The sequence below is a fragment of the Populus alba genome, chromosome 15 (genome assembly GCF_005239225.2).
Source record: "Populus alba chromosome 15, ASM523922v2, whole genome shotgun sequence".
Classification (NCBI taxonomy): Eukaryota; Viridiplantae; Streptophyta; class Magnoliopsida; order Malpighiales; family Salicaceae; genus Populus; species Populus alba.
This window is the reverse complement of record NC_133298.1, coordinates 4,182,155-4,196,291: the sequence shown is the minus strand read 5'-3', so window position 1 is coordinate 4,196,291 and position 14,137 is coordinate 4,182,155. Positions and strand designations below refer to the sequence as shown.

General features: G+C 29.4%; 1 protein-coding gene across 1 annotated transcript; it reads right to left on the bottom strand.

Annotated features, from left to right (window-relative positions):
* Positions 1–9,166: 9,166 nt before the first annotated feature.
* LOC118056392 (BAG family molecular chaperone regulator 3) lies at positions 9,167–11,547 on the bottom strand. The gene is made up of 4 exons (XM_035068583.2): positions 10,702–11,547; positions 10,229–10,485; positions 9,989–10,135; positions 9,167–9,884 (listed from the first exon to the last, which is right to left on the bottom strand). The coding sequence occupies exons 1-4, from the start codon at positions 10,925–10,927 to the stop codon at positions 9,441–9,443; spliced, it is 1,074 nt and encodes a 357-aa protein (XP_034924474.1). The 5' UTR covers positions 10,928–11,547; the 3' UTR covers positions 9,167–9,440.
* Between the last annotated feature and the right edge of the window lie 2,590 nt (positions 11,548–14,137).

The window sequence follows — 14,137 nt, the reverse complement described above, 5'->3', positions numbered from 1 at the left end:
ATTCTTTTAGATTGTCATGTTAATCATATCTAAAATAAAGTTAGGTATTCGTTTGGAAACGCGATGCAAACAGTGTTTTTAAAAAATTTTAATTTTTTATATATTTTAAATTATTTTGATACACGGATCTCAAAAATAATTTTTAAAAAATATATATAAAAAAATTATTTTGATGTATTTCGGCACAAAAATCATTTTAAAAAACAACCAGTAACTAAACCCAAGTACATCAACTCCAACTCACTAGAAAACAAAAAGAAAAAAGGAATTCTCCAAATAATACAAAGAATTTGACAACTTTTGTACAAGTTACTCGATCATTTTTAAATACTCGAAGAGAATGCCTTGCTCCCATCCATGAGTCACCTGTTTTTCCTGAAACGTATGGGATGATTTGTGCAGGGAAATAGGGAGCTTGTGTCTTTCAATGTCCAGACTATAAATATAATCACCATTCTTAATGTTTTCTATAGCCGACAAAGGCAATTGTCTTAATGATCGGCAACAAGAAATAACACCTTTTTTTCCCAAATTTAATTTGATTTGATTTAGAATTTAAAAACTAACTAGATCGAGATCAAGAAAGAAACATCATCTTACACATATTAATAACGCTATTATTATAATTAGAACTTTCTTTTGCGTTAAAGGATGCTTTGGATGGTCATCAAATGAATTAAATGATCTTGTTTATTGAGACTCTATATAGTCTATACAAGCAATTTTTAAAAAAATGATCAACTAATAATAATTAAAATGAACACTCAAGTGTTTGGAAACGTGATTGTACCTTTATTTTTTAAAAAATTAACTTTTTTTTAATTATATATATTTTTTTTTTTTTGATGCGCTGATCTTACAAATAATTTTTACAAAATAAAAAAAAAATTTAATATATTTTAATATAATTTTTTTAAAAAAAATAACAACAACCACACTCTCAAACAAACTTATTAAATTAACCCACCTAACGGTCGATCAACTTTCGTAAAAGCCCCATTTACATTGCCTTTTTAGTTAAATAAAGTCTTAAACCTAATTTCAAGCTGCACCTTTCGCCCTGGTTGGCTGTTAAAGTAGTTTATTGTTAATATTACGATAATAATAGTAGATTACTGGTATAGTACCAGACATCTTTCTCATTGATGATGTAACGATGTTGAAATGTCCGGCACGGCCTAGCTAGGACATGGTCCAAGACTTCTCAGGTCACGGGATCTCGGTCAATTCACCGATAAAATTTAAAACAGTATTACTTTATGATTTTTTTTAAATATTAAACCATGTCTTATGAAAGTATTAATAAAGTTACGAGTTGGCTCGTCAAGTTGATCAAGTTAACTGCCAATCTAATTCAACATAAAATCTAGTCTGCATTAGGTCTACATCAATCAATAGATTATCATATTAACTAGTTGGGCCGGACAAGGTTTTATGTCAATGTTTTCAAAGCTTCATTGGGTTGATGTTAAAGCCCATTACTGTATATTAACTAGAACATGTGATTGTATAAATGTCTTTGTTTGCTGTGGATTATAATAGTAAATTGATGGCTTTGCTCTCGAAAAAACTCTTCACAAATTGCTTTTTTAAGGGCAAAAATAGTCTTTTCATATGGTTCATTGTCATTTTTGAAATATAAAAGGGTGTTTTGATCTTTTTTATTATTCTTTTACATAGTAAAATAACTTTGTTACTTTTAAAAACAAATAATTATTTAATTAGGGTCGTATTTGATACTCATTTTTTTTTTACTTTTTTTCTTTAATTAGTTTTTTAGTTTGGGATTTTTTTCTTTAATTTTATTATTTAGCATTAAATTGGTCGGCAATTAAAATTCTTGATTGAACATGGATTTTTAATTTCACGGGTTGCAAATTTGAAATATTAACTTAAATTTAGAAGATTTGTCAGGATCAATTAGTATGGGTTGAAAAAGTAAATTTATTGTTTTTCCTACAATAACTTTCATACTTGCCTTCCTCCAATTATTGTGGATTAGTCATTTTTTAATTGATTGAGGTTATTATTTTATTTTTATTTAATTTTTTGTGCAAAGTTAAATTACTATAATGCCCATAAATGCAAAACAACATTTGAATTAAGTCTAAGATTTTATTTTTTAAAAAATCACTTTTAAAGCTTGATTTCAGGAGCTTATCATCATCTTAGAGGCAATCCGATCTTTTACTCAATGTTAAAAATAATAATAATAAATTATTATTTTTTTCAATTTCATCCATCCATCGATATTGAATTGATTGGAAAATAAATTTCATAAATGGTTTGTTTTTTGCTTTATATGGGGTTATTATTGTCTCGAACAAACATTTATTTTTGGATTGATGCTCGAAATTATGAGCATTTAATTTTTCATCATATAACTAATAAAAAATTTGAGAGAAAAAGTTAATAAACCCGGCTAAGTTCTTGAACCTAGTCGCATGTGACCGGAGTCATTCAATATGCTACTGTCTCAATATTTTTTAAAAAAACAATTCTTCTAGGTTTTTTTAAAAAGTTAATCCATGTTTTTATTGATCATTCAATTTTTTTTTAAAAAAATCTTATTAAATCAACCAATTCACATTAGATTAGTTATTATATTATCTAATTAAAAACTCACTCTAGATAAGTCAAAAAAATTTAAGATTTACTTGTTTATCCAGGTTGGTTTAATAGCACTGCCAGAAAATTTACACACTCTTAGTGTTCTTTTTATGTTTAAAAAAGATGGTACAACTCGCAGCAGACGCGCGGGGGCCAATGGGCCGAAGCATACAAAGGTATCATTTAGCCAGAAAAAGGAGGATGTGATAGCAATTACTGTGCGTTGGAGGTATTTTATAAGCCCATCAAAGATCTTTATATTAAACTCTAGATATGTTCAATGAAGGCCATGGGTAAGGCCAGAGACTTTATTGGGTCTTTTATACCATCCTCCAAAAGAGACCACTATTTGTCCCCTCCTAATTCTTAGGCCCAACTTCATTATATTCTTAGAGAATGAAAGAGACACTACGGAAAATTGAACAAAATAATAATAATAATAATAATCAAGAAACTAGTACCCTTGTTTTTATGAGATGTTTTTTTTTTCGTGAAATAGCAACTTAGTTTGTAAACCTAATCTCAAGCTGTCGTTTTAGACCAAGTTGGTTGTTAAACAAGTTAATAATCATATACTAACTATGTTATGAACTTGTCCTGTATTTTGATATATATCAAAGATCTAACCATCTAGTATGTGGTTTAGTGGTAAAAACTTAAGATTAAGGAGTTTGTTCTTTCTTGATTTTAAGTTCGAGCCTTGTGATTGCTAATATGATGGTCACTGGAGGTTTACATGACGTTAATTTCAGGTCCCATGAGGTCGGTGCGCGAAAATTGCCTAACAACCATGTTTTTTTTTAAAAAATATATCTATCATGATAACAATCTGATTGGTGACAGATATCAATTTGTTAAAATATACTTTTAAAACACAAAATAATAAATAGTCTCCGGTTGCTTTTCAAATAACTTTTCGTGTCGAAATGCATGCTAATGATTTTTTTTTTTTTAAAAATTTTTTTGACATCAGCATATCAAAACGACCTAAAACATACAAATCTAATAAAAAAAAATTAAACTTTGTAAGAATCAACCACGTTTCCAAACACCTCCTTAGTATCCACATGCAGGAATACACAGTTTCATTTGAAAGTTAAAGGAGAAATTGCTAACATGGATCGGAGGAGGTAGGAAGTAGGCCTGTCAAAAGATCTGCTAGTGAAGAGTATCACGATGGGCCTTTTACCAGCCTCAAGATTGTTAGACCCAACTTGATAATCCATCTTCGGAGAAAAAAAACATTGAAAATAGAAAGAAGAAGAATGATTTTCTCAAAATAGAAAGAAAAAAATTGAGTCAAACTAGAAAAAAGTGCAAAAGAGAGTTTGGATTCAAATAAATCTAGTTTTATAGATGGATCCAACAATAAATAAAACCGTTGAGTCAACTTGATATTAGATCAGGTTCTTATCTTATACAATGTAAATGATTTTTTGAAGTGGGCTTAGTTAGTTTTTCATGTTGACCAACAAACTTGACAAACAATGATCTATAGGCCTACGCATCGAGTTTGCCGACCAAGCTAGTGATCAATTGGTGGCTGAAGGCTTTTTATTGTCCAGAGAGGCAGCGGTGGCCTACACTTGACCGGCTGACCCCTTCTTGAACCATGAACGGGTCCAGCTCCGTTTAAATGCAACAACCTCCATGGGAGAGGTGCTTCGTCAACAATTGAAAGAAATCATAGCAAATAATAAAGCTTTGAGATTTACCGAATCTTATTTCGTCAGTTGTCTTTCCCAGAAACTTATCTCAAAGATTTGAAATAGAGTGAAGCTGATATAACACCCATCTTTTTAAACAAAAAATAAATAAATACAAACAAGATTTGAAATAGAGTGAAGCTGATAAAAAAAAAAAAAAAACTCGGTAAAATAGCTCAGTTAAACTATTTTAACATTCCAGTTACCAGCAGACCGACTGCACTAAATGGCATTTAATTCCTCGGAAGAAAAGTAGATAAAGATAGCTGCGCTTAAACAGTGAAACTGGGTAAAGTGTGGCGGCCATTTGTCAGAAGGGATTTGACGATTCCCAGTACAGGTCAGTGCTGGTTGTTCTCGAATATATTTTATGCAGAGATAATTCATCTGCCTTGTGATAAATAATTAATAAATGCTCATTCACAAATTTCTCTGAAAATAAAAACCAAAATGATGAAGCTCGGGATCCTGCCGTGAAGATGGGATATTGTGAAATTCTGCAAAATAAGTTTTAGATTTGATTGTTAGATTAAATTTATATTTTAAAAGTTTAGAAAAACCTTCAATGAAGATATATTTTTTTTCCTATTTTAATTATTTTTAAAATAGAAAAATCCTATTTTTTTTAATTTGATATTATAGTTTTTTAATATATCCTAAAAATATATATGAATTATAGAGAAAGTGAGAAAAATCCAAATAAGAAGTATGAAAAGGTTGATTTTTTTCGTTGGTTTTCAAAAATGTAAGGATACATTTGAGTAATTTTGAACTATATGGATGAAAGAGGAGCACTGATAAATATATAAGGACAGAAACATAGTTTATCCTTGATTACGGGCACTAGCTATCATACTGGAGCTCCCTCATCATCAGCTGGCACATTTAACACCTCAAAAAAGTAGATAGAAATCAAATAATTATTTAACATCCCTTTCTTCAAAATCATATTCATAGATTTTGGGTGCGGTTTGCAATGTTTTGCTGTTCCAGAGAATCTCATTGGTACCATCATTATTATTAAACTCACCAAAACCTAGCAGGTTAACTTGAAAATTTATTAATGTAAAATTATCTATACTAGGTTTTAATCTATTTAAAATTTAATTTATTTTAAAAAACTTAAAACAAATAGTCTTGATATTTTTAAAAAAAATCCTAAACAATAACACTATTTTGAATTCATTTAAATTAACTTAGTTAAAATAATAAATTTTCTCTCTCAAATGTAAAAAAAAAGAAAAAAAAGATTGATTTATAATGAATTTGAGTCCATCTATAAAAAAATTACGAAAACAGTTTAAGTATGTCAGAGAATAAATAAATCATATATCTTGAGATTTTATTTAAGAGTTGAAGTTATTAGGTTGAAATAGTTATTTGATATGATATCAAAGATTTAATGATCAAGGGTCTCGAGGTTAAATTTTATTATCTCGATTTATTTGATAAAATCAAGCATAAAATAATGTGAGTGTATGCAAGTTTTAAGTTCAATGATTTTTATTTGAAGATATGTGTTAAAAAATAATAAAAATTATATTATAAAAGTTTCAATTATTGAATTAAAAAGATGTTTTAATAAATTATTTATCGATTTATCAGAACGGATGGGGCGATCTCCAGTATCGGTAATTTTGTCAGACTGAAATCTATTACGAGCATTAACAAGCATCATGTGGGTGACAAGCCACTACTGTTTTTCTGCACTGTGTTTTATGCAGAGATAGCGATGTTCTCCTGTTTGTCTGCATGGTGCGAGCTCATCGATTTTAATGATTCTTTCATGGAACATACAAAGGATTTAACCTCCATAACATATTAGATATTCATTAAAAGAATAGATTTCAGAAAAAAAAAAACTTGAAAAAAAAAAAGGAAAATAAAGAAGAAGAAGAAAAGGAACCATTGGCCCTGAGGGACGGAGCTGGTAGATTTGATAGAAAATGCTAAAATTAATATAACAAGATGTATGTAAAATAAAAAAATATTATATTTATTTTATATTTAAATACTAAATAATAATAAAAAAATTAAAATATCTTGCAAGGACCCGGTCTTTACTTGCCTCCCCTGATTCCGCCCTTGTGGCCTTGGATGGTATTATGCAGATATTGTTTGGTATTGCATTTCTACTTGCGTTTCATCAAATTTTAATTTTTTTTTTATTAAAATTGAGTGGGTTTGTACTTTTTGGATCGTTTTGATGTGCTGATGTCAAAAATAATTTTTTAAAAAATAAAAAAAATATTATTTGCATGTATTTCGGTACGAAAAGCTATTTGAAAAAGCAACCGCATTATCACACTGTTAAACACGCTCACAGAGAGGTTAAACATTTTTTGTTTAATGAAAAATATTCAAGTAATGCCTGGAGTTTTAAAGTTAATTCTGACTGAACAATGAACATGAAGTTGCGTCCCAAAAGACCCCATCTCTTTATTTCATATTAAATATGATAATTTATTTTCTACGCACCGCCTAATAAATATCTGGTTTGTGCTTTTCTTAGCTGAATTTTTTTTTTCTGGTTCATCCATTGTTGATGCATGCTTTAGTAATCAATACATAAGATAGAGACATAGCAACCGTTTTATTTAGATCATAACTACGTACTCTCCGTGCCCACGCTTTATTTTTTAAATAAAAAATTAATGTTTAGATAATAAAAATAGATGAAAGACATAAGAAATTTTTTTTATAATAAATGTGTAAAAATACTAATTAGAGCTAAGTTAATATAAGACATTCTATTAAATACATAGTTTAGATTATATGATTAAAATAATCTGATTAAAAATAAAAAAATTATAATTTTTTTTTTAAAAAAAGATGTATTAACTTCTTAAATTTGTTATCTAAGTCATTAAACTTTAAGCATCATAAAGTTTAATTTTTAAAAAACTAAATACTAAAGAATAAAATTAAAAAATAATTTTAATCATATAAAAGGATTTTTAAAAATAATAATTTAAAAAAATTAAAATTAAAATCATTTTCAGTACCTCTATCACTATTATAATTATTATCATAATCACTATTTAATATATTAAAATAATATCATAATAATGTTCTAAATAGTAACACGTTTTTCACGAATGATATGTCTTTTTAATATACATGTTTTTTTTTTATTTGTTTTACTAGTTTTTGGCCTTGTCATGCCCTTTTTAAGATGCTCACTGATTTAGAATTTAGTAGGGTCATGTGCCTTATTTAGAACAACTTCATTTTCAATTTGGAGGATTAATCTGATCAGTAAATTAATACACTTCTCATCTCCTTAGTTAGGACTCAATTCCTAAATTAGGCCATGAATATTTGTTTTTTTTTTAATAAAATAAAATAGTATTTAATATTGTGGTAGCTTTTAAAATTATTTTTTACTTGAAAAGATAATAAATTAATATTTTATGGATGATTTTGATTTGTTTATATTTAAAAATTTTAAAAATTCCAAAATACATTATTTTAATTTATTTTTAAATAAAAAATATTTAAAAAAAATATCATAAACCATATCAGCAATCACATGTTGATTAGAAAGCAAAAATTAACTGTCAAATCAGAAAGGGAGTGCAATTGCATTAGATTTTTATCTTTTTCTATAACACTTTAATGATTTTAATTATTAAAGTTAAATCTAGAAGCTTATTATTGGTGTGTGAGTCGAAGAGATATTGTACTAGTAATTAAATAAATAAAATGAAATAAAGTGGGGTGCTTTTCTGTCTCTGGCATCTTCTTTTGATTCCAGAAGTGGTTTTTGGTCATGTGAATGGCTTCAACTTGTCCCTTTTGAGATGCTCCCTCCCTTTTCCTTTAGAGATGCTTGCTCATTTAGTAGAGCAATATACCTTTTTTGGGTTCAGTCCAAATGCAATTTTGTAGATAAATGAATATACTTCTCGTTTTTTTATTCGGTTTTGATTTTTAAAATAGGTTGTGAAAATGTATTTTTTTTTATAAATATTCTAATCATAAAATGATTGATCTATTTTTTACGTCAATTTTGACTCTCTTTTCTCTCTTTTATTTTTCTTTTTCTTTTTTCATATAAATTTCAAATTATATTGATAGTTTTGAATGGTTTTATTCTCTTTTATTTCAAATATTTTTTTTAATATGTTCCCAGTTCACATTATTATAAGTCGGATCAATTTTATGTAAAAAGCTATTTGTTATTATTATTAAAGTTGGCTTAATAGGTTAATTTTTAAATCTAAATCATTCTCTAGCTCAGGTTTAAATTAAATAATGTGGGTATCTACTGGTGCATTGCTCCCCTAATGTTAGGTTTTGGTATGTTTAGGTAAATAGATACTTAGCTATCATATGGAAGCAGCCAAAAGAGGAATGTTACTGAATTTGGAATAGGTGCCAAGTGTAGAACAAAGACACATACTTGTTTAAAATAGGTTATAAACCTAATCCTCTGTTATCATTTCCTTCTATACTTTATCAAGACCTGTCTTTGTACGATTGGAGGTTAGTTACTTGGATTGCCAAAAATCCTCCTCTCCTCCACCTCCCTTTTTGTCAGTTTGTAGCCCCTTCAGGAAGCAAGGTATTATAGGGTTACTTAATTTATCATCAACCATTATAAACTGTTCAATTCGGAGCACACCACAGCCCCGAAACAACGAATCTCGGCTTCGATGAGGCAGCGAGAGAAAGGGTTTGCAAATCGGGTCAGTGTGACATTGTTCGAACAGGGCAAGGAAAGGTTGTGGACACAATTTCAAGAGTCATCTTTGAAGTGAGAAACGATGGCCCAAGAACTGAAGAAAAGAATCTACTAATATATGTGTTTGTATGTATATATATATATAGACACGCGCACACGTCCATTTATAATCTATCACTGTCAAAAAACCAGGGACATTACAAAATGGCAAATGAATTTGAGTACAGCGGGATACAAGATAGAACAGATTAATAGCAATAATCAACTATTGTGCTAACCCCATTTATTCTCAGTTTGAACTGAATGGGAGACAGACTAAAGGGGTTGCTAAACAAATCTAAATACATCAAAGAATGGAGGAGATAACAAACCAACTGGAGATAAATCCAAAACACATCCACACACAAAGAGAAAACAACTACTGCGTGTCTTGGCGTTCAGTTGAAGAAATCCCAAGGGAACTTCGGCTGATGATCAGCTGCATTATTGGTGGCTGGGGTGGATGTAGATGTTGAGGGAACCGGCACCAGCGCTGGTGTGGAATCGAATGTTTCCCATTGCGTGGTTACGACAACCGCTCCTGATGCTGAATGTCTTGGCGGCTGCTCTTGTTTGTGGATCGGTAAATTATCGAAAGAATGCCGCGGTTGTTCTTCTTGAATTGGTATTAGTGAGCGTCCATTGGTATACCTTGGTTGCCGCTCTTGAATTGGGGCTAGTTTTTGTCCATTTGAATGTTTGTGGTGTTGCTGCTGCGTTGGTGCATGGTTTCCGTTGCCATTAGGCATGGGATTCTTAATCTGTTCTCCATTTTCATTAGCCATGGAATTCTTGATCTTCAACATATCAAGAGTCTCAACACACCTTTGCACTCTCTTTACCTTCATTATAACATCAGGAAAGTAATAAGTTCAGCACCGTGAAAAATAAATAAATATGTTTTATGCAGTAATCAATTACTGAATTCAAAATCAAAGCTAATTACCTGCATTTTCCTTTGTAATTTGACATCACCATCGACCATAATTCCATCTAGTTTCAGCAATTGATTCATCAATAACTCAATCAAATTAAGCACAGTTTTCTCTGCTACTTTACCCCCTTTAGTAATTACTGATTCAAGAGCTGAAACCTAAACAATTTGCAGTCAAAAGATCAATATCCAATAAACAAGAACTACAACATTCTATGATCAAGTTACATAAGGCCTAATTTCATAGAATACCTGGCCCGCTAGCCGGTCAACTTCGAAGCTGATTTCTGATATGGATTTTGAAGCCTTCTCCATCTTGGCATTCTTTCTCATCTCAAGAAACCTTTTCTCCTGACTAATCGGGTCCTCAACTAGCACCATTTTCGACTTGTCCTTAACTCCAGAAATATCAAGAAATGCCTTTGAATCCCTCTCTTTATCTTTGTAAATCAGTTTCTGATCTTGGTGATGCAATCCTGTTGGCCCTGACAACATTTTCTTCAACTCCCCTGCATCCCAGGACAACCCAGGAAAAAAAAAAAAAAAAAAATCAAAATCAAAATCATCATTCAATCATTCTCTCTAACTACTGTGGACATCTAAATTTTGAACAGCAACTACTGTTACAAAACCTAAACTCCCATCTGGATTGTTATAGAAACAATAAAGAACAAAAATTAAGAACTTTTTAAACAAGTCAAAAAAGAGAGGAGAAAAGAGCTTACCGAATGTAGCTTGTGAGCTAATATTGATTTCATGATGCGTTGACCCATATTTAACTTTGACTCTAATTGTCGGTGGAGGGATGGAGGTCCGATCAGAATCCGGGCTTCTCTTCTGGACTAACATTCCTCCTGGTCTAACCTCCCACTCACCTCCAGCACCACCACCGGCTGAACCACCATTCATCTGTGACAGCCCTGTTGTCTTAGCAGTCTTCATTCTCATCATTTTTTTTTCTTCTTTTTGTATCCCTTAATAGAAATTATGAAACTTTGAGACAAAGAGACTAGTTAGATCTCTGAAAAGAGTGAACCCTGACAACGTTTGCTAGAAACCAAAGCAACCCAAGTGAGACAAAGGTTGTTAGACCTTGTTTCAGAAAGCTGTAAACCCAGCATTACACGAGGTCAATCCTAACAGCCACGCGTAGACTTGTAAAACACTATCTAAGCTTGCATATATCTTCTACTCTAATGGCGTCTCTCAAAAGAAAAAAACAAGAAAGAGAGAAGAATCTTAAACAATTCTTGCAACTCAAGAAAAAATCAAGAATCTAAAACCACAACCTTGAAATCAAGAAACCTATAGCTAAATTCAACCCCTGGCCAGATCTCTCTTCAACAAAAATGGAACCATATACAACTCAAAGATTTTCAAGAAACACTGAACCAACAATCTCGAAAGAAACCAATGAAAAATGAAGGAAGAGGAGAGTCAAATTTCTAGGAAATGGGATTCGTTCCTTTCTTTCTTTCTCTCCAGAGATTTCAAGGAAGGAAGAAAAAAAATGAAAAAAATGTAGAAATTTGTTAAAAAAATGAGTGGACAGCTAGCTAAGCTGTTGCTGTGACCAGAGAAGGCGTCTTTATATATAGAGAGAAAGATTCTAATTAAATATTAATCTATGTATTATTGATGATTATTAAACTACATTATAAAACTATAAAAAGCCGCCAAAACTTACTGTATAAAGGTAAAAAAAACTTGGATCCTATTTCCTCTTACCAAATTTCAAGAAAAAAAAATATAGATGAATTATTATTTTTAAATTTGAATTTAAAGAATGTTAATTACAAGAGAAATTAATTTTCTAAATGTAAATGTATGTATTAATTGAAATATATGATGACTCCTTTTATGAATTTATTAAAAAGATTAAATTTGATGCACCAAAATAGTACAGGACACTAAATATTTAAATTAATTAAGGGAAATTATGACAAAAAGGAAATATTAGTATTATAAAAAAAATCATATTATTATTAAAAAAATAAATAATAATAAGGGGTAATGTTAAGAAACATGATGGTCTAGGTAAAGATTTGGTGGGTTTTTTCCCAACGAAGCACACGTGTGACTTCTAGTGGCATTTAGGGGAATTTATTGTAACCCCAATCATTGTCTTGTCAATTGTTGTAAGAAAGAGACTGGACACGTGGCAGTTACTTGTGGGATATGTCTTTGCTGTCTCCGTGTCTGGTAGGGAGTTTAGCTTTAAAACCGGTGACGTTTCACCGCTGCTTAATTCACAGGTGTGGCAGTTACAGAGAGGGGAGATTAGGACTTAAGAGTAGTTAATTATGGATTAATTAGTGACACCATTAGCAATAGTTACGGGTTTATCAAATAACAACAAATTTGGTTGAACGGTTGCTGTCTGTTAAATGGTTGTAACTACAAAAATACTATTACAATAATTAACCTCGTAATTCTGTTGGTCTATCATTAATGGTTTGGAATTTTTTTTTTAAAGATATAATATTAATTTTAACCAATTCATTTATCTTCAAATTAACTTCAAGAACTTGTTTTAAATTTATTTAAACCTAAGAGATTATCTCGGTGATTAAGAAAGTTTCCTCCATATTTTTTTCTTATTCTAAAGTTAAATGTATCTGTAAGCATTATTTTGGAAATATTGTACCCTTAATTTGTTAGGAAAAAGATTTATTTTTAATTAATTGTGTGTTTGGTATTATAGTGTAAGGTATTTTTTATTTGAAAATATATTAAAATATATTATTTATTTATTTTTTACATCAATACACCAAAACTATCAAAAATACTAAACAAAATATTAATTTAATATTTTATCAAGTGAAATACACTTTTAAAATGTATTTAAAAACATAAGCTATTGTACTTCCTAACACACACTAAATACACAAACTAGTTTGATTGTCTTATCATTGAAAAAAAAATATTATTTATTGAAATTTTAATAGTAATTTTATTTTTTAATTAGTTTTTTTAGATTGATTTATTCAATTAAAATGCTAATACATATCATTTTGTGATGGTTTTTAAATTATTTATGATTAAAAATTAAGAGATTTTTTGTAGTTATGATTCGATGCAAATGTGGATTGGAAAATTTGATTGAATGTGAAATATTTAATTCAACAAAAAAAATTATTTCAAAAGTCAAAAGCAACACAAACTCTAAGCATCCATGAATGTCCAAATGTAGCTTAATGGTTTAAACTTTAAACATGTATCAAGCACGGCATAAATGTTCATTACTTAAAAAGGTAGTTGAGAATAATTACCTTCAAATATTTTTATGATAAGTTATTGTTGATAATTAATGAATCTTTTGGGGTCCATTGTCCGCTTATTGGGTGATTTTTTTTATTGTAAAAGAATCTATAATATCATTCATTCACTCGTCCATCCATCCATCCAGCAAAGGAGAAGACTTTGATGAAATAAATTCATTGCACACCACACATTTTATTTATAGGATTCAATTTAGAAATCCACCCGATCCAAATCTCAGATAACCCATTCGATTGATTAACTCAAGTTATAATTTTTTTTTTAAAAAAAAAACTTAAAAATATTATTTTAGTAAATTTTAAGGTTAAGTAATATATATATATATATATATATATATATATATTACAGTAATAGTTTTTGCATATTAAAATTTATTTTATTTTATAAAATTAAGAAACAATAACTTGTTTAAAAAAATCATCAAAAAATACAAACAGCGAGTTCGATCATATAAAACAATTACAAAACCATAAATAAATAAACAAATAAAATTATAACAAAATTTCGTAAAAATCAATCCAAAATAGTAGAATAAAAGTTTTTTTTAAGGCATTTAAAAAGGACTATAAAGTACAAACCTGGACCATGTACCGTATAAGCCAAGACTGAAGAAAAACATATTAATAATATTTTTTTTATTTTTTAAAATTATTTTTAATATTAGTATATTCAAAATAATTTAGAAAGTACAAACTACACTTAATTTTATATAAAAAAAAAAAATTGTAATTTTTGTTGAACCACATTGCCGGCACTAAAGAACGGTCGCTTACGTCACACTCCAGTAAATCCCACGTGGCAATCATCGGAACCATCAAACACCGTACCAAAAATCTAGGTTACTCTACACTCTTTCTTTCACTTTACTCCCTATAGTAC